At 38.9% G+C, this 25,344-nt stretch overlaps 2 protein-coding genes across 3 annotated transcripts; one reads left to right on the top strand and one right to left on the bottom strand.

Annotated features, from left to right (window-relative positions):
- Positions 1-4,744: 4,744 nt before the first annotated feature.
- Positions 4,745-9,952, bottom strand: LOC143437346 (uncharacterized; the record flags this gene model as incomplete). The annotated part of the gene is made up of 2 exons (XM_076922143.1): positions 4,745-7,037; positions 9,579-9,952. Coding segments are annotated over 2 exons (747 nt in total), but the record flags the coding sequence as incomplete, so codon positions are not given.
- LOC143437405 (zinc finger protein 431-like) lies at positions 9,945-24,612 on the top strand. Of its 2 annotated transcripts, XM_076922241.1 has the most exons (7): positions 9,945-10,402; positions 12,358-12,440; positions 13,626-13,648; positions 14,861-14,973; positions 19,511-19,637; positions 19,837-19,897; positions 22,101-23,194. In XM_076922241.1, the coding sequence occupies exons 4-7, from the start codon at positions 14,887-14,889 to the stop codon at positions 22,123-22,125; spliced, it is 300 nt and encodes a 99-aa protein (XP_076778356.1). In that variant the 5' UTR covers positions 9,945-10,402; positions 12,358-12,440; positions 13,626-13,648; positions 14,861-14,886; the 3' UTR covers positions 22,126-23,194. The 2 variants fall into 2 exon arrangements, with proteins under 2 accessions (XP_076778356.1, XP_076778355.1); XM_076922240.1 differs by lacking the exons at positions 19,837-19,897; positions 22,101-23,194 and adding an exon at positions 23,618-24,612.
- The last annotated feature ends 732 nt before the right edge of the window (positions 24,613-25,344 follow it).

The raw sequence follows: 25,344 nt of genomic DNA, 5'->3' as shown, positions 1-25,344 counted from the left end.
AATAACAGCCAATTTTTTCTCTACGGCTGCTTGCTGCTTATTTAAGTCTGGTTCCTGTTCCTGTTATAAACACTTGGTCAAAACAATTTAGAGAGCAAAGGGTTGACTTTAGCCTACAGTTTACAGTCCATCATCTATCAATGCCTAGAGAAGAGCTCAAGGCAGGAACCCAGAGGCAGGAGCTAAAGCAGAGCTCATGGAAGGATGCTGCTTACTGGTTTGTTCCCTACTTCTGTTCAGCCAGACTCCTTATACAGCCTCCTGTGGACCTGGTTCTCCTCCAACAATTAGCAAGGAAGAAAAATGTCTCATAGACATGTCCATTTGCTGGAGACTTGTAGAAACCTTTCCACGGATATTTGCTTGAGGAAGTGCAGCCCAAGACAGTTCATTAAGTGCAGCTTGCTGCCTGCTCCTGATAATGGAACAGCAGTGTACCACAATGAGAAAAACCACAGGATGTCCCTCCAGGTGGTTGACATCGATATGAGAAAAGACCACAGGATGTCCCCCTAGATGGATGAAGATAGTAAGATCAGGGGGTTCTGCGTATTTTATATGGGTGGTGACATAGCCTCTCCCAGGTAAAGGTGAGGTAGCCAGGTGGATTCTGGGAATGTATGGCTGACTTCGATATGCTCCTTTTTCCTCGTATTGTCCTCCCTCCCCATTTCCTTGTTAGGAACTGTATGAGTTGAGAGTTGCTATCGCATTAAAATCAGACCCCGACAAGTCTCTGTTTGCTTGGTCTCACTTCTTTTTCTCGCCCATGTTCCTTTTCAGGTGAGATCCCCCTCGATACCTACGAATACCTGAAACCTGCGGGTCGGGTCATCCATTGGCCAATCCAATAGAGGCAGTTTTTTCAGTCGTGAGTCCCTCTTCTTAGGTGCATCAAGTTGACAACCAACAAAATCCATCGCACCATGGCCAGAGAACATTGTCAAGACAGCTCAGCAACACTGGGCCACCGAGGGCAGGAGTAATAAAGAGCCTCAGGCTGCCAGACACTAGACAATTCTCCATACTGGACTACATCCAGGTAAAAACCCAGCAAAATTAAAGTACTAATAAATCATTGGGCATGATGGTATATACCCATAATCCAACACTCAGAACACAGAAATAGGAGGATTTCGGGTTTGAGGACAGCCTTGGCTTCAAGTTTCAGTCAAGTCTGAATTACATAGTTAAATTCCTGTTTAAAAACCAAAACTTCCTTGAAAACCCAAAATAAGGACAAAACCCCCAAGTAACTAACTCAAATACAAAGATACATAAGAGATGATGATGTATCAGTGCTACTGGCAATCCAAGTAGTAACATTCTAAAGAAATGTGTTACTTTAGAATGTGTTACTATGGTCAGGCGGTGGTGGCGCACGCCTTTAATCCCAGCACTTGGGAGGCAGAGGCAGGGGGATGATGGTGATGGAATAATGATCAATAATCATGCCAATCAATAATAAATACTAATCAATGACCAATAATCAACACTAGTCAATAACCAAAAGTGATCGATTATCATGATAATCAATAATCGATAATAATCATTCAGTGCTAATCAATAATCGATTCTAATCAATAACTAATAGCAATCAATAATTGATGGCACACACCCTTAATCCCAGCACTTGGGAGGCAGAGAGTCAGGAGGATCACAGTGATGGAATAACGATCAATAATCAATGCTGATCTATAATCAATAAATGGTAATCAATAATCAGCAATACTAATTGATAACCAATAATGATCAATAATTGATGGCACATGCCTTTAATCACAGCACTTGGGAGGCAGAGGCAGGCAGATTTCTGAGTTCCAGGCCAGACTGGTCTACAGAGTGAGTTCCAGGATAACCAGGGCTATACAGAGAAACCCTGTCTCGAAAAAAAAAATCCCCCCCCCCAAAAAAATATCCAAGAAAAAAAAAGAATGTGTTACTATTTTAGTTTACTAAAAAATTAAACATATGCCCTCCTAAGCACTAGGTACAGCATTCTTTATCATAAACACTAGAGGTCACGATTGTTCAGCCACTATCTTTTTTATTTTGGAAAGTTTTGATACAAGTGTATCTTGAAGACACAAAATGATCCAACAGTCAACATTTCTGACTGTTACATGGGCTCCCCAGTTTTGGTTTTGAGGCATCTGATATTGTAAGTATCTACAACAGGAAAATTAATTTGAGGGGAGCCAAAATATCAATAAAGTACTTAAATTGAAAAAAAAAAAAGTTTTGGTTTTCTAATCATGGTTTTTCAAATCATGTTCTATGAATGCACGGAAGCAAATATACATGGCTATGGTGTGAATATAAAATAATAATAAAATAAATCATAAATAAAAAATGTCTCACCCAGGTTCACGTGTTAAACCAGCTGAATGTGCTGTTGTGGGAGGATGTGTGGCATCAGTGGAAAAGGCAGTAACATGAATTTCAAGGTCTTCTGGCCTTCCTGGTTCTCTCTCTGTCAACTCCTCCAGAATGTGGCCTCAAATCACAGTATGATCTGCCCCTGTGACTATGGACTGATCTTTTGCAAAATCTTTGGCCAAAATAAATCCATTCTTAGGTATCCGGCAACAGCAATGCAAATTCTAAGTAACACCCACAAAAATAATCAGATTCACCAAAAAACTCACCAAAATCCTGATTACATCACTACAAATTTATTTCATAAGTTCATAAGTAACACCCACAAAAATAATCAGATTCACAAAAAAACTCACCAAAATCCTGATTACATCACTACAAATTTATTTCATAAGTTCTTAAACTTTTAAATGAAGCGCATTCCTGATATAGGTAGATTTAATCTGTTTACAGTAAACTAAGTAACTGATAACAATTGCAGAACAAAATGTGCCAATCTACAAGTGAAACCTCACAAAAACTAGGCTTAACCAATAAAATTTATTTATGAACAAACACAGAGAACTCAAGGGAAGACAGACTGTGCAAGTCAGAAGGCACATAAGCATAACAAATTTCGAACATTAGCTATCTCAAAGACAGGGCAATCCACATTGCTACAGGCTATCTCAAAGACAGGGCTATCCACATTGCTACATTCTACACTGCAAAAAGTATCATGTTAACCCAAGATTATATGTCGGCTTTGCAATGAAAATATCTTATTCACAATCTGTAGAAAGATGAGAGATAACAAACGTAAATAGAAACAGTGAATTCTATAGTGTTTATTGATTTTAAGATTAAGTTATTATAAATTGCACAATATTTTTATATACTTTAGCCCTTAATTGAAGTTAAAATTTAAATAAGAATGGGAAGAAAATGAAACTGCTAGTTATTCAGAACATCAATATATAGATGCTGGTAGGTCCTGGGAGATTCTTGTTAATTAAAATACTTAGAAGCTAGATTCTTTGTTAGTGGTAATCAAATAACCAAGTATATTTAAAAGAAACCAACTGTTCTGTATATTGGAATATAAAAAAAATCTTAGAAATAAGCTTCCATTTATAGAATAAAATAAAAATACTTACAACAAGGAATAGACTGAATTGGTCCAAGCTGTGGGAAGGTCACAAGAAGAGACATCCCTGGAAGATCACTTTGGTTTGAATGTTTGGTAGTTTGGTCAGCCCAAGCCACCACCTTTTTTCTCTCTAGTAAACTTTTAATATCTTTGAAGTAAGAATCAATAGCAGCATTTGACAGGCCAGTTTCTTTCAATCTCCAATACTGTTTTTTTTTTGTTTGTTTGTTTTTGTTTTTTTGTTGTTGTTGTTTTAGGGCTGGAAGCAAAGCATTCAATAAACTACAAACAAGATGACAAGAAAAGAGAGATCTCTGTTATAAACACACTACTGTAGTTTCTTTGGTACAACAGGCAAAGTATTACAGTATCACTAAAATGATTTCCTATGTAACTTTACTTGGCAAATTCTCTAAGCCTGCACCAAGTCTATGTGAGGCCAAACTGTCCTTTATAAAAAACTCTCTCTGTTGACTCTCTCCCTTAATACCCATTAAAATGTTAATATTAGCTTTTTCACAATTCAAATTTGTCTTGTAAAAAATTGAAAATATTAATATTAGTTTTTTCACAATTCAAATTTGTTTTGTAGAAAATTGAAAATATTAATATTAGTTTTTTCACCATTCAAATTTGTTTTGTAGGAAATGTTCTACAGGTAGTCCTGGTAGTTTCTATGTGATCTTGCGAGTCTATACCCAGCTGAATCCCTGTCATTTTCTAAGCCCACAGCCTCTATGTCTCACCTCATGGCTTCTTCACAGTCCATGAAGTTAGACTTACAACAGTTGCATCATTATCAAATGTGGATATTTTGGTATATGACATATACACTACAGTATAGTAACTACACAAAGATAGAAGGTGAGTGTGGGAAAGGCCTGGGGATCTGAGGAGGTGAGGACAGCACCAGCTCATAGATTTATAGATCTCTGAACTTTTGGCAACTGTACTGTTCTGGGGAGTAAGATTACTAGGTCTGAAAGTACAATGAAAGATTTACTTTTGATGTTCAGAGTATTCCCATAGTTTCAAGATTGGAAGTGACAAGTGTTTCACTATACTTAAAGTGTGAATTTAAGCAACAGACAGACATTATGCAGATTGCCTACTTTCTTGGGAAAGTCTGAAACTGTCATCTGTCAGACAGAACTTGAAAGACCTAGGCCTCAGGTCTTTCGCTATGAGAGACACCCGTCACCAAGACACCGAGACCAGGTATTCGGATGCAACAGCAAGAGGCTTTATTCTTCCAAACAGGTACCTGGACGACAGTGTCTCCGTGGAGGACTGCCGTCTAGTGGTCTAGTGATTGGGGTTTTTATAGGGGTTCAGAGCAGGAAGCAAGGTTTACAGAAGCGAGAATGGTTACAGGGCTCTAATTGGACAATTCAAATAAGGCCAGGTTCAACCTAGGGTCAACACCCTGTTCCAGGAACGAGGTGCTGGGGCAGTCTCTATTGTTCTTTGGATCACCTAGTGTTTTTCTGGGTACTTTCTGTGCCCCGCCTGGGGCCAGGTGCACTGTTTTGGCACTATCTTTGACCTGCTCAGGGGCCCAGTATTTTTCCAGCCGTGCAAAACAACTCTGCTGAGCAAAATAACTCTGCTGAACAAAACAACTCTGCTGAACAAAACAACTCGGCTAAGCTGGGGTCTTTCATTCCCCCATTTTCTTTATACATGGAATGGAATCTTCCATTCACTATTGTCTTAGTTTAACTCGGTCTCCTGTCTAAGTTGGTGATACTGTTGAGTTAGAACCATAGCCTGGACTGTGATAGATAACCCTGGGCCAGGGCTCAATGAGGACACAAAAATCTCTGGTTTGATTGAGGACCTGAGCCGATATGCAAGGGGTCAGTCCCATGTTGCAGGCCTACTGGGTCCCGTTCGGGCCTGTAAGCCAATAGTTCCCAGGGTGTACCCGGAGGGTCTTATTATAAAGGGCCTGATGGGTAAGAGGAACTGTCCCTAAACAAAGTCCCTTGCCTGATACTTCGGACAGGGTCAGCTTGTTTTGGGTGCCCTGTGAGCAAAGTTGAGGAACTGAGGTGTGGTTGAAAAGGTTTTTAATCACAGCAACCCCCTCATAGTAAGGGGGTGCTGAGCTCAAGCACAGCCAGCATTCCTGGAACAGGGTGTAATTGGCACTTACTGTGATATAGTCCCAGCCAGAGGAGGGCTTCCAATGGGCCTGGCCAATCGTCTCACAGTCCCAGGACTTGCAAATAGAAGTCCGAACCTCCCCCACAGTAGCGGTATGCCTGGGGTCGGTGTGATCCAGGACAGACATAAAAGGTTACTTCTTTGAGCTGGCTCCTCCGATTGGGGGTTGCGGCAGCACCCCTAGGAGACCCCGGCTCGCCCTCCTTTGGGCACCGGTCATCCCTCAGCGGGGCATGCCTGCGGGGCCGCAGAAGCAGCGCCAGCCAGAGTTCCTTGGATACTGAGAAAAAGTTTGGTAGAACTTGAAGCGGCCTTCAGAGGCAAGAGCGGCGCTATGGAGTCAGATCCATGCACGACATGGACAGGGAACCGCTCTCTGAGGCAGAGGCTCCAGGACACTGTGGGTTTGTGCTTTCCCATGAGAACTTACAGTAAGTAATCAAAGCCTCTCTTTTTCGATAAAAGAAAAATATACCTTTTTGAATTGATGCTGGAGAAATGTCTTTTTCCTGCTGGCTCAGATTTAGCACAAAAGTGGCATCCGATCAAACAGCATACCTCTCCTGTGAGCCCCCATTTAACATTTTTGATACGTTTGATCCATCACTGGTGTCTTTGAAGCTACTGCAAAGGTCAATCCATTGTATAAACTGGGACTAAAGTTAGCCCCTGGGATGATGGAAATAAGTGGAGATGGTTCTGCAATTCTACAAACGAATTGTGACTCAGAAGAGGATTCAACCACCCTCTGTCTGCAGTCACGGAGGCTGAAGCAGCACCAGGGGTAGCCCCCTTCAAAGTCCCACCCTGGTGCTCCTGTTGCCAGCTTACACAAGTCTGAGTACAGTTCCGGGTACCAAGTCCAGAGGGCATGCGTTCCGGAGACAGACCAGACGAAGTCCCCCTGACTGTTTAGGACCTCCCAAGTTAATGACTTGGGAGCGTGGGGACTGGAAGAAGTCCTCTTATTGGCAAAATAAAGGAAAACTAGGAGCGTGAAAGTCTTATCTTTAAAGGGTTTGGGGTATGGTGGGCTTTCCATCTCATGGCCTGGTTTGATTCTGGAACGGAGGTATCAAATTTGACGTGGGCGGCATGAATCCAGTGAGCGATGCTGTCTACTTTCAGTGCCGTTGGCGTGGTTAGTAGCACGACAAAGGGTCCCTTCCACCGCGGTTCCAGGTTCTTTAATTGATGCCATCGAACCCAAACCGAATCTCCCACTTGGAACCGTTGAGGTATCGTTAGTTGGTCCGCCTGCTCTTGGTAGGCACCTGCAAGGAATTGCCAAATCTCCTTCTGGATGATCTGTAGCGCCTGCAAGTCCGTCCTCCTTGCCTTAGGAGACGCATGCAGCTCACTGTAATAGGAAAACAGTGAACAGACAAGAAGTTTCTATAGAACTTAAAACTAATATGTTACCGAAATTTCAACTTTCTGCCGGCCATTTGATTAAACAATAACTTACTAATCATTTTTAGAAAATTTGGTTTCCTATTCCTCATATCCAGAAACTAAGCCAGTGTAACTAGATAATCTCACCTATACACTACATCCATCCATGCGCACACATAGATACGCAAAGTATGTAAATATTTCATATACTATAACGAAACTCAAGGGTTTTCTTTTATACATATCAGGTGAAAACAGTCCAGATGCTCAGCCCATTTGCTTTTTCTTTATTTTCTGTCTCAATCTTCTTAATTATGTGATTTCTAAAGAATAAAAGAATTTAAGTTAATGTATCTGACTTGAAAGCTTAAACTACAAATTCTCTGTTACTTACTGTTTCTCATCTAAGTTCTAGAAAGCTAAACCATAAACATTATATTTGTTTGAGCAAAGGATAATTCTTGTCCAAACTAAAGACATGAACATTTTCTTTGTTTTCCTGTTTTTCATCTATTTTCAAAACAGGGTCTAAATTTCCTACTACTTCTATGGCCTTCTACTGACATTTATCAAGCACTGAAATTACAAGAACACAAAGGCACATCCACTGGTGTTCTGTAACTTTCTCTACAAGATTAACTAGAACCTATCATCTCTAACATAGGAGTTGTCATTTATTTACTATGTGAATAACATATGTTTTTCATAAAATGAACAATACGTTTTTCCTGAGCATCTGCTCCTGGTTTTGCATTTGCTTTTTATAGAAGCCGTTTTCTAACACATTAAACCCTATACCACCACATATAGGATTGAAGTCCTGTATTCAACCACAAACCAGCTGGCTTGTGGGGAGCCGACAGAAGGTGACTATCATCCTTGCAGCCATCTTGAGCCATCTACCCTGACAAGAGGCTTCATTACAACAGCCTACAACAGCTGAGCACACTCTGATCACATCTTGGTTTAGATACCCAGGATCTTTTCTTGGGTGTGTGAGATTAAAGGTGTGTGACTTAAGGGTGTGACTTAGAGATCAGATTTAGAGACAAGACCTAAGGGCATGACTTAAAGGTATGACTTAGAGGCGTGGCTTAGAAGTGAGACATAGAAAAGGCGAGAGGCAGACAGAAGAAATTATTATTAAGAGTAGGAATTAGGAGAGTACAACTTGGAGTACAATTATGAGTTAGGTTATGGGTAGGAATTCGGCAGAGTAGGAATTAGGCATTGAGGAAGAAGACACTTGGACTAGAGAACTCAGAAGAACTATCAGTTATTAGGTACTTGGCACTTGGAGGAAGAACAGAGAATTAGGCATTAGAGTCTGGACAGGGACACTCAGGCCACGCCCACACCGTCCTCTGGCCACGCCCATAATGACATCACCGCACAGAGTGACAGGTCAGCTGGAGGCCTTTAGCATAGGTCTTAGGGCAGCTCAGGGCAAAGGATGGGGCTGAAAGGAGCTGATTTGCATAAATTAGTTCAAATTATAATACAGCACAGGGCAAAGGATGGGGCTGAAAGCTGATTTGCATAAACTAGCTTAAATTATAATACAGCTCAGAGCAAAGGATGGGGCTGAAAGGAGCTGACTTAAATTAATTAGGTTGAATTATAATACAGCACAGGGCAAAGGATGGGGCTGAAAGGAGCTGATTTGAATAAATTAGGTTAAATTATAATACAGCTCAGGGCAAAGGATGGGACTGAAAGGAGCTGATTTGCATAAATTAGGTTAAATTATAATACAGCTCAGAGCAAAGGATGGGGCTGAAAGGAGCTGGTTTAAATAAATTAGGTTAAATTATAATACAGCACAGGGCAAAGGATGGGGCTGAAAGAAGCTGACTTGCATAAATTAGCATAAATTACAATAAAGCTCACAGAACTCAGGAACTGTAAACTCTATAGTAGCTGAAACCTCCCACCACAGCCTGACTCCGCCCACTTCCTTCATCCAGGCTCCTCACACATGCACACCAAGGCCACGCCTTTTGCATAACCCCACCCACACACGCCAACAGGAAAACAGTGTAAAAAGACCCCACCCAAACAGGCCTGGCCCCACCCACAACACACACACCGACTCCTCCCACACTTAACAGGCCACGCCTACTCCATAAACCCCGCCCACACGCATAAAAAGATCTCAGAATCTGTAAATACTAACCAGATTCCCTGGCCCCGCCCACAGTGCCTGACCCCGCCCATTTACATCGACCTGACTCCTCCCACACTCAGGTCACCACAGCCACCCCCCATAAACCCCACCCACCCAGGAACTATAAATAAACTGGAATTTACACTGACCCCGCCCCCCGCGGTGACCCCGCCCCCCGCGCTGGCCCCGCCCCGGCCGCCGTGTCTCCCGCGGGCGCCGCGTTCCTGCCTCGGCCTCGGCCCAGTTCGGAGCAGCAGGAGACACGAAGCCAGATAGAACCGGATCCGGGCGGCCCGGGGTGGGCGGGGCCTCGGCTCACCGTCGCTAGGCCCCACCCACCGCTTCTGTCCGCTGCTGCCGCACACGCGGTCATCCCGCCCCCGCCGCCACTGCCGAGGGCCTCTGTGACGCACTTCCGCTTCCGGGGAGGGCGGGGCTGGCCCTCCGGAAAGGAGGCGAGGCCCTTCCACCCGGAGACGCGGCGCTGCTTCCGGTTCCCGGGCTCCCGCGAGGGCACTTCCGGTCAGGCTCACCTCTGACCCTGCGGGATGGAAGCAGCGCGGCTCCCGCCGGCCCCGTCGCGCTCTCCGTGACGTCACAGCCGGCGACGAGGACACGCTCCGGCCCACGGCGGCGTCTCCACCAAACCCTGGTGGCGCCGGTCGATCCCGTGATTCCCTGCGGTTCCCGCCTACACGGTCGCGCAGACCGTGACGTCACAGCCGGCGACGAGGACAGGCTCCGGCGCACGGCAGCGGCCGCGCGATTCCCCGAGGTCAGTGGCGACGGCGCGCGATCCCGTGATGCCCCGCGGCGCCCGCCGACCTGTTCGCGGGCTTCTGACGTCACAGGGAGCGCGACTGAGTCCCGCGAACCCGACCGCGTCCTGTCAGCGGCCGCACCGGGATCGTCGTCGCCGCCACCGCCGAGGACCCGGGAGGCGTCGCACTGCTGACGTCACAGCCGGCGACGGGGTTTTGCGCTGGCGGCGGCAATCGATCCCGTGATTCCCCGCGGCGGCTTCGGCCCTGTCAATACTAATCAGTTATCAATAATCGTGCTAATCAATGAATCGTGGCGCAGGCCTTTGTTCCAGCACTCGAAAGGCAGAGGCAGGGGCATGACGGTGATGGGATGACGACGGTCAGTCATCCTGATAATCGGTAATCAGTACTAATCAATGACGAATAATCGATGCTAAAAAGATCAGTAACCATGATAACCAATGATCGATAACCAGCAGCTACTGCTAATCGGTAATCAATACCGATCAATAATCGATAATCCATTATCGATAATTAATAACCAATACGGATCCATAATCGACGACAGCAGTCAATGCAAATCAATAGTCAACTTGGGAGGATCCTAATAAATATAAGTATAAATATAAATATAAAATGTGCAACGAAATATGGAAATAAAATTATAATGAAGTAAAATGCAAAGTATAAAATATGAGAAAATGAATGAAAATATAAAATTAAATACGAAAAAATCTAAATAAGATATGAATATAAAATATAACGAATAAAAATGTAGTAAAATAAATAAAAATGGAATAAAATAACGTATAAATATAAAATTAAGTAAACAAAATAAATAAAAATATAAAATAAAATATAAAATATAACATAACAAATAAAATAAAATATAAAATACAAAACAAGCGATAGAGAGACAAATTATTATTATTTATTATCAATATTATGACGTACGGTGAAGCACAATTTGTCAAACAGCGTCTGACAGGAAGTGACGCATGTAGTATAATATTTTACATCATTTTAAAACAATTTACTTTTATTTTTATATTTTATATTTTATATTTAATGTGTTTCATATTTTATTTTGATTTTATATTTATATTCATAGTATGTTTCATACTTGTTTTATATTTTACACTTTATATTTTATTATATGTTTTAAAGATTAAATTTATTTCTTTTATATTTTGTTTTAATTTATATTTATTTTCTATTTTATATTTTATATTTACATTATATTTTATGTATATAATTTTTATATTTTATATTTAAATTTACATTTTACTTTATTTTTTATTTTATATTTTATATTTGATATATTTTGTATTTTTTATTTAATATTTTATATTTATGTTTTGTATTTTACATTTTATATTTTAAATTTTAGTTTATTTCATATTTTATTTAATATTTATTTCTTATTATATATATATAATATATCATATATATATAATTTATGATATTTTATATTTTATATTTAATGTTATATTTTATATCATTTTATATTTTACTTTACTTTTAGTTTTTTATTTTCTATTTTCTATTTTATGTTTTAAATTGTGTTTTTTATTTTCATTTACATATATATTTATAGTTTGCATCTTATATTTTATTATATATTTAAATTTTATTTTACATGTTATATATTATGTTTTATGTTTTATATTTTATATTATTTTCTATTTTATTTTGCTTTCATTTTTTAATTTTATATTTGATGTATTTTATGTTTTATTTTATTTTCATTATATTTATATTATATTTTATACTTATGGTTTATAAGTTACATTTCATATTTATTATATATTTTAATTTTAAATTATAATTTTTATATATTTACATTTAATTTCATATTTTCTATTATTTAATATTTTTTTCTTTACTTTTTTATTTTTTATTTTATATTTTATATTTGATTTATTTTATATTTCATTTTATTTCATATTTTATATTTATGTTTTATATTTTACATATATTTGAAATTTTAAATTTTGTTTTATTCCTTTTTATATTTTATATTATTTATTTCATATTAATATTTATATTATATTGTATGTTTTAGTTTGTATTTTATATTATTTTCCATTTTAGTTTACTCTTTTTAATTTTGTATTTTAAATTATATATTACCGAATTTTATGTGTCGTTTTATTTTATTTTTATTTTATATCTTATATTTACACTTACATTATAATTATTATCGATGTTTTATATTTAATATTTTTTCTATTGTAGTTTAATTTAATTTTTAATTTTATATTTTAGAATTTATATTCGATGTATTTTATATTTTATTTTTATTTTTATATTTTATGTTTTATACTTGATGCATCTGATTGATGAATTCGGAGATGCGGCTTCATCATCTCTATCAATTTTCCGATGATTTATTTCCCAGCCGACACAACACGGAGCCAAAACCATAAGGGACGAGGTAAGGCCCTGAGACCCTGGCGGACACGGTTGTCCAAGGCATGCGGCAAAGAAAGCACTGGAAATTATTGATTAATAATAATTAGTTATTATTTCGGGGGGGGTCCAGCGAATTTATACACATATCTGAATTTTTGTTTATTATACACATATTTATATATATTACAGACACATATATATTACAGACATATTTATATATGTTACAGACATATTTATATATATTACAGACATATTTATATATATTACAGACATATTTATACATCACAGACATTTATATATTACAGATATATTTATATATATTATACACATATTTACATATATTACAGACATAATTATATATATTACAGACATATTTATATATATTACAGACATATTTATATATATTACAGACATATTAATATATATTTCAGACATATTTATATATATTAGACATTTATATATATTACAGCCATTTACATATATTACAGCCATATATATTACAGATGTATTTACATATATTACAGACATATTTATATATTACAGACATATTTATATATATATTGCAGACATATTTACATATATTACAGACATATTTATATATTTTCCTGCAGACATATACATTAGACATACTTATACATATTATAGACATATATATATTAGACATATTTATATATATTACATATTTATATATATTGCTGTAGACATATGTTAGACATACTTATACATATTATAGACATATATATTAGACATATTTATATATATTACATATTTATATATATTGCTGTAGACATATGTTAGACATACTTATACATATTATAGACATATATATATTTGCCATATTTATATATATTACATATTTATATATATTGCTGTAGACATATGTTAGACATACTTATATATATTATAGACATATATATATATATATATTAGACATATTTATATATATTACAGACGTATTTATATATATTATATACCTATAATGTGTACAATAAACAGATATTCAAATATGTGTATAAGAAACAAATATTCAGATCCATGTGCCGTAATATAAATATGTCGATGAGATACGAATGTTCAGATATGTGCATAATATATACTAATATGTAAATATATGTAATGTGCATAATATATACAAGTATGTAAATATATACAATGTGTATATTATATATAAATATATAAATACTTATAAATACTTTTCTAACCATAGGTTGGCATTACTGGAAATAAAAGGTACGTGAAGAAATAATTCTATCTTTTAATGATGAAGAACTATTTAATTCCCTTTAATTTAATTTTTTAAATTAAAATTAATTTAATGAATTTAGTTTAATGATCAAGAAGGAAAGAAACTAATTTAATTTTTAATTTTTAAATTTCAATAGGGAATGCTGGGTAATGTTGGGAGCAGGGACACAAGGTGGGCAGGAAGAGATGATCTTAGCATCCACAGGCAGACATAGACAGGACAGAGGTAAAGCTGCCTCTGGTGTTTAGTACAGTGCTAGGGGAAACTGTGATCATTACATCTGGGATAACAGACAGTGTGGTAGATCTATAGAAAGCTTACCTGTGTCCTGGCAGGTAAAGCATGTGGTTGAACAGGGACTGTCTGCCCAAGTGGGGCTGAGACACAGGGATGAGGCAGGAAAGGAAGGGCAGGTGGGCATTGTCTATCTTATCTATAAGATGATGCTCAGGGGGAGAGGCAACTTCCACTGGTATTCTGTCTCAGAGTAAGTGCAACTGATATTAGGATCTGCAGTAACAGATAGTGAGGCAGGTCTTTGGACAAAGTACCCTTTCTATTGCCATGCATGGCTTGTGGTTGAACAAGAACGTTTTTCAATAATCAGGACCTCAGGCCAAAGATGAGTTTGTAAACCCCAATCACTTCTGTTTCTGAGAGTGCACAAAGTCCCCTTGAGCAAACATCCTATGACAATCCCCCCTTGTCAACAGCCAGTCAAGGTACAACTGCAGGGTTAAGCTACATATAAGATAATTAATACACCTTACAGAGGAAAAGTTAGTCTACCCATCATGTTTGTCAGATGATTTTGCCCCCTTGATTGGTTCCTGCAGATTATGCCAGACATGCAGCTTTTAAAATATTAAGTTGCTGACCTATATGTTAATGCCCCAATCTTTCTGTAACTACAATACTCACCACCTCTAGACTCTCAGTTTTGATCTCATGTGAGGCTGACTGATGAGAATCCTTATTACAGAGCTCATGATAAAGACCTCCATGTGTTTGCATTACAATAGGCTACTTGTTGGTCTTTGGGGTCTCTGTGACCTGGACATAACATCTTAGTGCATTGACCCAAGACCCTCAGGACTCCCAACTAAAGGATTGAAAAGCCGATTGTTAATATCCACCATTCTTTTTGGGTCAGTGGCTTGTCTGCCAGATTTGAGATAGTGTGCCTTGGTTTTCAGGTTTTTCTTGAGTATTGTGGAGGGAGATGACTAAATTGAACGTGGAACCCTGCTACAGTGGATACGCTGGAGAGTCGCAGCCCCAAAGTGCTTCAAAGATGTTCCAGAGCCTGGTAGAGTGGATGGTGTTTCTCTGGTCTTAATTTCTGGGAAGGTTAGAGCAGACTTAAAACCCTGCTACAGGGCTCACAGCTGCCATCCTGTCTTCATTTTCTCCTTTGTCCAAGTGGAAGAATCTGCTGGGTAGCCTTTACAGCCCACTTGTGGCTGTCTATTTTGGCTGTGGAAGTTTGTCATTCTCTCACTGAGGAAATGAGACAGACTCCATCCTAATCGATTTAGTTACTAGCCCCACACCTTAGGTTAAATCCTTCTTAACAACAGGACCTAGACCCATTGACTAGTCCATGACAGAGAGCTCTTCAAGACAGCATCTAGGGCAAAATCAGGCTCTGCCTACCTTATTTTACAGGGTAGAAAGACAAAGACCTCATTTCCCACCTCCTGAACTACCCTTTGCCCAGTTCATATGTGACTCTGTAATTTTGAACTTGGAGCTGTCATAAGATGGGAGGTTGTTCTTCATTGATTGTCAAAAATTTAGCATATCTTCCTTTGGTCAGAGATCCTGTTCTTTGTTGGTGGTCGTTTGTGTTGTGTGTGACAATCTGCTTTTCTGTCCACCTTCTAGCTGTTTTAGCCTCCTCTTTGGTAGCACTGGCCTGAGAACCCAGGGTTAAAGATGCTCACCCCTGGTCAGCACAGCCTCTGAGCTCCCCATTCCAGTGTATCCTTCCCTGCTCTGAGCCAGGTGCCCTCCCTATTTTGTCCTTGTTCAGCCACAACTCCAAGTTCCTGATGGGGTGGCAGGAGCTCCTGTAATTGATATGGTTAAGTCATTGGTTTGTGTTGTAACAAGTTCCTCCTTTATTATTGTGTCTGTGTCATAGTAGTTTTCAGTTCTCGGCATTTCAGAGCTACAGTCATCTGAAGGACCCTCAATTGAGGGCATGCCCTCATCACAATGGCTGGGTGCTATGTCTGTGAGAGGTAGTGTTGATGATTTATTAGGAAGGCTCTTTCACTGAGGGTGGCAATATCCCTAAGCACATGGTCCTGGGCTGGATGAGAGAGCAGGCTGAGCATGAGATAGTGAGCAAGAGAGCAAGCCAGGAGACAGTATTTGTCCATGCTTTTTTCATTGTATATTTTATTTTCATTTCAGATGCCATCCCCTTTCCCCACCCCCCACCCCCAAGAAAACCCCTATCCCATGCCCTTTTTTCCTTTTTGCTTTTATACACCTTTTTAAAAATATTAATTAAAGGCATTATAAGTTTGTTAATGCTGAATCAGAAGTGTACCCCAATATTCAACCTAGATATATACACTATCTTTGACTGGTGGAGACACGTGAACATTTGCCTCCATGTTCCCCCCTTTCTCTCTCTTTCTCTCTCTCTCTCTCTCATCACCTAGCTTCTCCTCTCTTTTTTCTCCTCCTCTCCTTACTTCTTCTCTTCCTCTCAGTACTCTTTCCCACCTTAGTTCCTCTTACATATCAACCTTCCTGTTAAAATACAACTTTTCTCTCAAAATACAATTAGAGCATAATTATGCCAATTTGTACCAGTGAGGTACAAGATAGTCCTAATACCCAGTCCATCATTTTGTTGACTAACCAGAACCTCTGTCATCTATCCTAACTAAAACTCTCAGTTCTGAACCTGGATTTTTCCTTGGCTTTGGAATGAATGTCAGCTGAAAACCATCCACTCAAAAATTTTCTCTCAAGGTAAATAGCCAGGATTGGCTATGAGGCTATAAGTTTTCAGCCCCGTCAGAAATCCAGAATGGCTGAGTTAATTGTCCATGTTTTTTGCTTTCAGTTTCTAATCTAAGCTCCCAAAATGATAGACTGTGATCTGAGAGAACCATGTACAACAACCAGTTATTACCTGAGATGCTTTTGCTTAGAGGATTCAATCACAGCAGCAGAGTAGCAAGTTAGAACAACAACAACAAGGTTATTTTGCTGCTGTGCAGAATCTACGTTGTAGATTGTATTCCTGTGGACAGGACAAATTTTGGGTAGAAAGATTTTTGGACTGGTTCGGTCTTTAACTTTCCATTAAGGGTCCTGCCTTATGCAGGATGTGGCCTCTTCAGTGTCCATATCTAACTGCTATGCATCTCAGCTAAGATCAACCTTAGACTCCTTGGTACCAATTTATGGTCTCTGGCATACCCTAAATGTACTCCCTCCCCTCAGCCAGCTGCAGATTTTGATTCACATTCCCACTCTGGCCCTCTCTTGTCTCTCACCACACCTGTTGCTGGTTCTCCTTGATTCCCCTTTCTTATCTGTTCTTCCATCTGTCTCCTATGATTGCTTTACTCCCCATTCTAAGTGAGATTCAACCATGCTCATTTGGGCCTTCTTTCTTGTTTAGTTTCTTTGCGTCTATGGAGTGTAGTGTGGGTTTCCTCTATTTTATGATTATTATTCACTTGTAAGTGAGTACACACATGCATGTGCTTTTAGATCTGGGTTACCTCACTCAGGATAATAGTTTCTAGTTGTATCCATTTGCCTTCAAAATTCATGATGTCCTTGTATCTTATAGCTGAATAGTTTTTCCTTTGGTAAATGAACCACATTTTCTATATCCATATTTTGGTTGAGTGACATCTGGTATTTTTCCAGTTTCAAGCTGTTATAAATAAAATGGCTATGAACCTAGTGGAGTCCCTACTCTAGGTCCTCTGCACGCACAGAGTCCCTCTCTCCAATATCCTGTTTCTTCTTTGAGAAGGTGTGGGCCCCTGGGTATCTCAACACCACGGTGCATCAAGTCTCTGCTGAGTTAAGTTTATCCTTTCTATTGAAGGCAGACATGGCAGCCCAGTTCAGGGAGCAGATTCCACAGATAGACAGCAGGTTTAGGGAGAGCCCCTGCTACAGTTGTTGGAGGACCCTCATGAAGACTGAGCTACACATCTGTTATATATGTTCCAGGGGCCTTAGTCTAGACTGTGTGTATTATTTTGTTTGTAGATTAGGCTCTGAGTGTCCCCAAGGGTCCAGGTTAGTTGAGTCTGTTGATCTTCTCATGGATTCCTATCCTCTTCAGGACATCAATCCTTCCCCCAACTCTTTCATAACAGTCCCCAAGGACCATTCAATGTTTGACTGTGGTTCTCTGCATTTGTTTCAAGTCAGCTGCTTGGTGGAGCCTCTTAATGGACAATTATGCAAGGCTCCTGTGTGGGAGCATCACAGCGTATCCCTAATAATGTCATGGATTGGTGTTTGTCCATAAGGAGGGTCTCCAGCTGGGCAAGTTTTCATTAACAATTCCCTCAGTCTCTGCTCCAGCTTTACCCCTGCATTTCTTTCAAACAGGACATATTTTATTCTGTGTGTCTACTGTGTTGTGGTTGAAACTGATTCTTCCACTTTCTTCTCATGCTCCCATACATTTGCCATTTGTTCTCAGTCTCTAAATCACGTAAGATACAGTATAAACATTTGCTATTCACTGCTAAGCTATTTTGCAAGCCTGGTAATTTTATATTTTTAACTTTATAAATTTTGTTTATTGCTCTCAAGACTAAATTTCTCTGTGAAGCCCTTCCTGTGGTGATAGTAGATATAGAAACCACAAAAGTCACCTGACATGTTATTGTAAAATAGGCCTATGCTTTTCTGCAGCTCTTAATCATCATCTTTAATTTTAAAATTTGGCAATATATATATAGTATTCCTCCAGATGGCATATGTTCGTGACATCAATACTGCCTAAGGCATGAGACTCATTGGATTCCAGGTGTATGCTCTTCTGCCTAACTCTTGTGTTTGTTCTAAAATTTTTGAATAAGAGTATTGTGCTTGTGTGGATGAATATGAATATCATGAATATCACTCCTGCGCTATCTTTCCTGCTCCATGTTTCTTATTTCTGATCAACATATACATTACTAATATTTTCATCTGTCCATTTTTAACTGTTTAAATATGCATTCCCCTCTAGTAAACTTTAATTAATGTTGCTGTTTAAACTGGTTCACATCATGTTTTTGCAAGATGAATACAGAACTGCAGTGAATGTTTATTTCTTTATAGGTACTTCAGTAAAGAACTGTGAGTGCTCTCTATCATTTTTGTTTCCTTGGTTCATTTTTGCTGGGGAGGGAGGATCTTAATATGTAACTTTTACTGTCCTGCAACACATCACATAGACCAAGCTGGCATCCAGACCAATGACATACACCTGCCTGTACCTCTGTGATTAAAGACATGAGCAAATACTCGCAGCTTGCCCATCATTTTTGTAGTTAGTAATTGTTCATACAGCTTTTCCGATGTTTGCTCAGTACAGTAGATCTGTTTGCCCCTGTATATCCCTCTCAGTTGCCATTTGTGTTGCAAGGATTTATCCGATTCAAATGGATCAGAAGCGACATAGGTGAAACTTATAATTCAATTTCCTTCTAAAATGACATATTGATTACATAATAAGTTCTGTTTCATAAAATAAGTGGAGGAAGCACAAGAATTACATTAATATATTGTCTAGAAAGTATCCATTTATTTACAGTGATGTCACGATCATGTTTTGTGCTGTACACATGTGTGTGATATTTTAGGATGCAGTGATTTATGATGATGTGCATGTGAACTTCACTGCAGAAGAGTGGAATTTGCTGGATCCTTCCCAGAAGAATCTTTACAAAGATGTGATGCTGGAGACCTACCAAAACCTCAGTGCTATAGGTAACACTGTAAATTTTGTTTTGCTTTTAAAAATAATGGAACAAGTGATTCTTGGTGATTGATGAGCCTCTGTAATTTCAATTGAGAACAAGGAAGATTGAGCTGAATAAATCAGGTTCAGTGCTGTCAAAATTCACAGTAACTTGAATTTTACCTAATTTCCAATACTATATCATTCATTTTTGGAACTGTGTCTTAGGTTACAGTTGGGAAGTTCATCATATTGAAGAACAACGTCAAAGTTCTAGAAGATGTAAAAGGTAGTTTTCATTTGAAAGCTGATACAAATATGCCTGTGAGGAAATTATAATGTGTTCTGGAAGCTCTAAAGTAAAGCAAGTTTTTATTTTATTTTATTTGACTTGTATCTCCATTAGAGTTATGTTGTGGAACAACCAATTTGAATAGTCTCATAATATTTAGATGTTGCACTTTGAGTAGTGATAAATATATATCCAAAGCCATCCAATAAGCAAATAGTAAATTTGGTGATACTCATATTCCTGTAGTGACATTTCTAAGTTTATTGAGTGGTCAGTTAGTGAGAGTGAAGAAAGTCGTGGAGAAACCTTAATCCATATACCACATGTCTACAAAGAACAAAATGTTGAATGGTGTGAATTCAATATGTAAACCTTTCACTTGTTCTTCTATTAATGGGTATATCAAGTGTCAGAATGGATAAAACCTTTTGAGCATAGGGATGTTGAAAGAAGCAACATACCTCTTTTCACTCCAAAAATGAGAAGATATGTAGCATTCTGCCTCTGGTAGACTTTCTGAATATGATAGGTGTTTGCAAATAATTGGTTTTCTGACTTTACTGGGGACATCCCCAAGTCACACTGCAGAAAATCTCTAAGGGTACTAGAAGTTTGGAAATTCTTCTGTTAGTCCTGGCTCATAGTGCTGCTGTGGTGTGATTCACACTAAAGGAAAAACTAAGAAAACAATCAGTGTTTTAATACCCTGATATCTTCAGGCATGTGAAATACATCATATAGAAATATAGAAACTGTGAACATCAAAGTTATAAAACCTTAAGATCTGAGTGTTCTTTATTATTACACCAACTGCAAAATTTATTCATATTGGTAAAATGATTGATCAGATAATGAATGTGGTAAAGCTTTCACATGTGCCCATTATTGTTGTAGGCACGAAAGAAGTTATACTGGAGAGAAATCTTATGAATATAATCAATGTGGTAAAGCCTTTTCATGTCACAGTCATCTCCAAAGACATAAAAGAACACACACTGGAGAGAAACCTTATGAATGTAATCCATGTGGTAAAGGCTATTCATGGCACAGTCATCTCCAAAGACATAAAAGAACACATACTGGAGAGAAACCTTATGAATGCAATCAATGTGGTAAAGCCTTTTCATGTCACAGTAGTCTCCAAAAACATAAAAGAACACATACTGGAGAGAAACCTTATGAATGTAATCAATGTGGCAAAGCCTTTACAAGGCACAGTCATCTTCAATCTCATAAAAGATCACATACTGGAGAGAAACCTTATGAATGTAATCAATGTGGTAAAGCCTTTTCAGACCAAAGTACTCTCAGATATCATAAAAGAATACATACTGGAGAGAGACCTTATGAATGTAATCAATGTGGTAAAGCATTTTCAGGTCACAGTAGTTTCCAAAATCATAAAAGAACACATACTGGAGAGAAACCTTATGAATGTAATCAATGTGGTAAAGCCTTTTCAAGTCACAGTGGTCTCCAATATCATAAAAGAACACACACTGGAGAGAAACCTTATGAATGTAATCCATGTGGTAAAGCCTTTTCATGGCACAGTCATCTCCAAAGACATAAAAGAACACATACTGGAGAGAATCCTTATCAATGTAATTAATGTGGTAAAGCCTTTTCATGTAAGAGTGGCCTCAAATATCATAATAGAACATATACTGGAGAGAAACTGAACGTCATGAATGAAGTAAAGGCTTTCCAGGACACAGTCATCTCTGAATATGCAAAAGAAAATGTGCAGAGTGAAACCTTTTGAATGTAGTCAATGTGATAAAGCCTTTGCATGTCACTGTACTCTTCAAACACTTGAAGGAACACATGCTTTAGAGAAACCTTACAGATGTAATGAACGTGGTAAAGCCTGTGCATATCTTTGTCATCTCCAAAGACATACTGAGCAGAAATCTTTTTATTGTACTATAGTTGGGAAATTGTTTACATGCCACAGTGGTTTCTGGATACAGAAATGAACACATATGAGAGAGAAACCATCTGAAAGTAATGAATATGTTAAAGCCTCCGCATGTCCTAATCATTTTTAAAAGCATGAAATAATTTATAGTAGAAATAAACTGTGATGACTTAAGTTTGTTTGACCCTAAGAAGTGTCAATATTAAGAGATGTGCCTTGTGGGAGATGATACTTTTTTGAAGGAATTGAATTACTATGGTGGTTATCTCTGGATCTTAGGCCAGTACAAAACAGACCCTTCTAAAACTTGGCTGGAAGACAGTCTCTTCCTGGATGGATTCTCATGAGAATGCAGAACTCTCAGTTCCTTCTCCAGCATCATGGCTGCCGGCATGCTGACATTCCTGCTATGATGGCAATGGACTAATCATTTGAAAGTGCAAGCCAGGCCCAATTAAATATTTGCCTTTAACACAGTTGCCTTGGTTACAATGTCTCTCCTTAACAATGCAAATTCTATCTAAGACAGAAGTTGGTCCCCCAGACTTAAGTATTGCTATGATAGGCCCAACCATGATTTTTTGTTTTGTTTTATGGAGCAATGTGAATTTTTAGACTTTGGATCTGTATATGCATTAAGTGGAACTTACGGATCTGTATATGCATTAAGTGGAACTTACAGGACCGTCCTAATAGGAATATGAAACACATATGTACTGAGGGTAATTTGAACTTTGTGTATAGTTTTTATGCTGTTTTGCGGAAGAATGTTGCTGCCTTTTGCCCTTTTCTGTGGGATTTTGTAAAGAGGTTGATGTTAATTGCATTGACAAAACAAGTCTCAGGAAAGCCAAGCAAAGCCTTTGACCTATGTTTAGTCTTATGATGATTGTTTTGAGCAAGCATAGTAATCTTAGAAAGAAAAAAATAAAATGTTAGGTCAAAAGAGAAAGCCTCACCAGTAAGTTGAAAGAAGCTAAATCCTGTGATCAAAACTACACAGTGGTAATAAAGAAAAGTTGACATTAGTGCAAGATTCCATCCAACTAAACTTATGGATGTGAAGTTGTATGAAGGAGAACTATATTGTGTTAGACATTATTATTACCTAGTTATTGTTTTCATGTGGACACAAGAATTACCAGTATGTATGAAGTTGACAATTGATGGATTGTGATTATTATTCTGGGTTTTAATTTTAAGATCTAAAATAAAATACTTAAGGACGAGCATGGTGGTATATTCCTTAACTCCCAGGAGATGAGTGTCAAGTAGATTTCTGATTGAAGTCATCCTGGTACAGAACACGTTTTAGGGAACAAAAAGTTTAGGTATTGGCAAAGTGTTACACATGTATTACCCAGCATTCACAAGACAGAGCCATGCAGATCTGAGTTCAAGATTAATCTACACAGCAAGTTCAATGACAGCTGAGCTTAGGCAGTGAAGTTGTTGAAAACTAGAAAGCTGGTGATGATATAATAGAAGGGGCCATGTTCCAGCTCCAGCAAGCAGAGGAACTCAGCTGGTTTGTCCTTGTGGTTCTGCTTTTAGAGGAAATAATAGAAGGGATGACTGAGACAATTGATGCTGGTTGGCTGTAGTTAGAAAATTAGTGGGTATGAAGAAGAAACCAGCACCACTGAGGTGACAACTTATGGTAAGTATTTTCTGAGAGGAAAAAGAAGTTGTATTCCAGAGGTAGCCGAGGTTGTACTTTGTGGTGCAGCTTGACTCAGGCCTGTGTAAGACTCACCCAGGTGGCACTAATTTTAAGGCATGAATGTTTCATGCAGTGCAGCTATGGCTTGTCACCATGAAGGGAACAAGAGAGGAATGCAGTCAAGACCGTTGCCACAGAAGAACCCAGCATATTAAAGATGTCAGTCCCATGGGATGAGCAGAAAGAACAGCAGCAGCAGTTGAGTGGAGTCAAGCAGAACCTAGTTTACTATAGAGGGAAGAGCTGGAGACGACACCCAGCTTTTTTTGAGGAGCACAGAAGATCATCTGTGGATCCCAGATACTGGAACTTGAAGCTGTAATTTTGAAGTTACTTTGGAGACCCCAAGAGTTTTAGATTCCTGAGCTATGGGATACATTCTCAAGAAAACTCCTTTCAGGAAAGAAAATCAGCCAAAGAGAAAGACTTTTGCTTTGACATCAGACATGGAGATGCAGAGTTTTGAGATTGCCTTGCTGGCTTTTGGTTTTCTTTTGGCCCAGTATTTCCTCACAATGGTGATTAGGAATGGTGACCTATATCCTGTGAATTTGAATGAATATGAGGTGCTATTTTTTGGAAAGTATAGGAAATTATAGTTACATGATTGGATGAATCTCAGAAGAGACTTTGAACTTTGAACTTTTAACATTTTTGAGACTTTTATAGATGATGAGGACTTTTTAATTTGAACCTCACATATTTTGTATTATGCTATTTTAAAATATGGTCTCATGTGTTGCACAATCATATGGGGGCCAGGGAGTGGAATGTGGTAGTATAAATATGCTTGTCTCAGGGAGTGGGAGGAAGTTATTATGAGATGTGGCCTTGGAGGAAGTGCATCACTGAAGGCTTTGAAGTTGCACCCAGTGCAGAATGGGCCTCGTACTAGCTCCCTCACAGACAGTCTCTTCCTGGCTGCCTTTGGATCAAGATGCAGAACTCTCAGCTACTTCACCAGCATCATGTTTTCTTGCATGCCTGCCATGCTTCCTGCTATGATGAAAAAGAACTAAATCTCTGAAACTGTAAGCCAATCCCAATTAAACTGTTGCTTTTATTGGAGTTGCCTTGTTCATGATTTATCTTCATAGCAATGGAAACACTAAGACACCCTATGAGTGTATTTAATACAGTCAAGCCTTTGCACAATTCTCTAGTATTCATTATCATGAAAGAATATGTGCTAGAGATTAAGCATGCCCCCTGTGTCTCAGGACACACCTACTGACTCTTTTTTTTTGAGACAGGGTTTCTCTGTTCAGTCCTGGCTATCCTGGAACTCACTCTGTAGACCAGGCTGGCCTCGAACTCAGAAATCTCCCAGCCTCTGCCTCCCGAGTGCTGGGATTAAAGGCGTGTGCCACCACTGCCTGGCACACCAACTGAGTCTTAAACACACCCCCAGAGTCCTAAACAGCCTCCCTGTGACTCAGGACATGCCCTTCAGTCTTAAACATGCCCTCTGTGTCTCAGGACACACACCCTCAGTCTTTAACACACCCCCTGTGACTCTGGACAGAGTTCTAAACAGGCTCCCTGTGTCACAGGACACACAACCCTGAGTCTTAAGCAAACTCTCTGTGACCCTGGACACAAGACCTGATTCTTAAGCTTGCCCACTGTGACTCAGGACATGCCTCCTGAGTCTTAAGCACACACCCTGTGTCTCAGAACATACCCCTTCAATCTTAAACATGCCACCTGTGACTCTGGACTCACATCCTGAGTGCTAAACATGCAACCTGTGACTCAGGACACACCCCCTGAGTCTTAAACACGCCCTCTGAGACTCAG

This window comes from Arvicanthis niloticus, chromosome Y (assembly GCF_011762505.2).
Source record: "Arvicanthis niloticus isolate mArvNil1 chromosome Y, mArvNil1.pat.X, whole genome shotgun sequence".
NCBI classification, from domain to species: domain Eukaryota; kingdom Metazoa; phylum Chordata; class Mammalia; order Rodentia; family Muridae; genus Arvicanthis; species Arvicanthis niloticus.
Note: the sequence above shows the minus strand (reverse complement) of the source record. Positions and strands in the feature narration are given on the sequence as shown.

Coding starts and splice junctions, on each gene's coding strand:
- LOC143437405 (XM_076922240.1), top strand. CDS start 14,887: ATGACTAAATTGAACGTGGAACCCTGCTACAGTGGATACGCTGGAGAG. Junction 14,974..19,510: donor CAAAGATGTTCCAGAGCCTG/GTAGAGTGGATG, acceptor GTGATATTTTAG/GATGCAGTGATTTATGATGA. Junction 19,638..23,617: donor CCAAAACCTCAGTGCTATAG/GTAACACTGTAA, acceptor TGTTTCATGCAG/TGCAGCTATGGCTTGTCACC.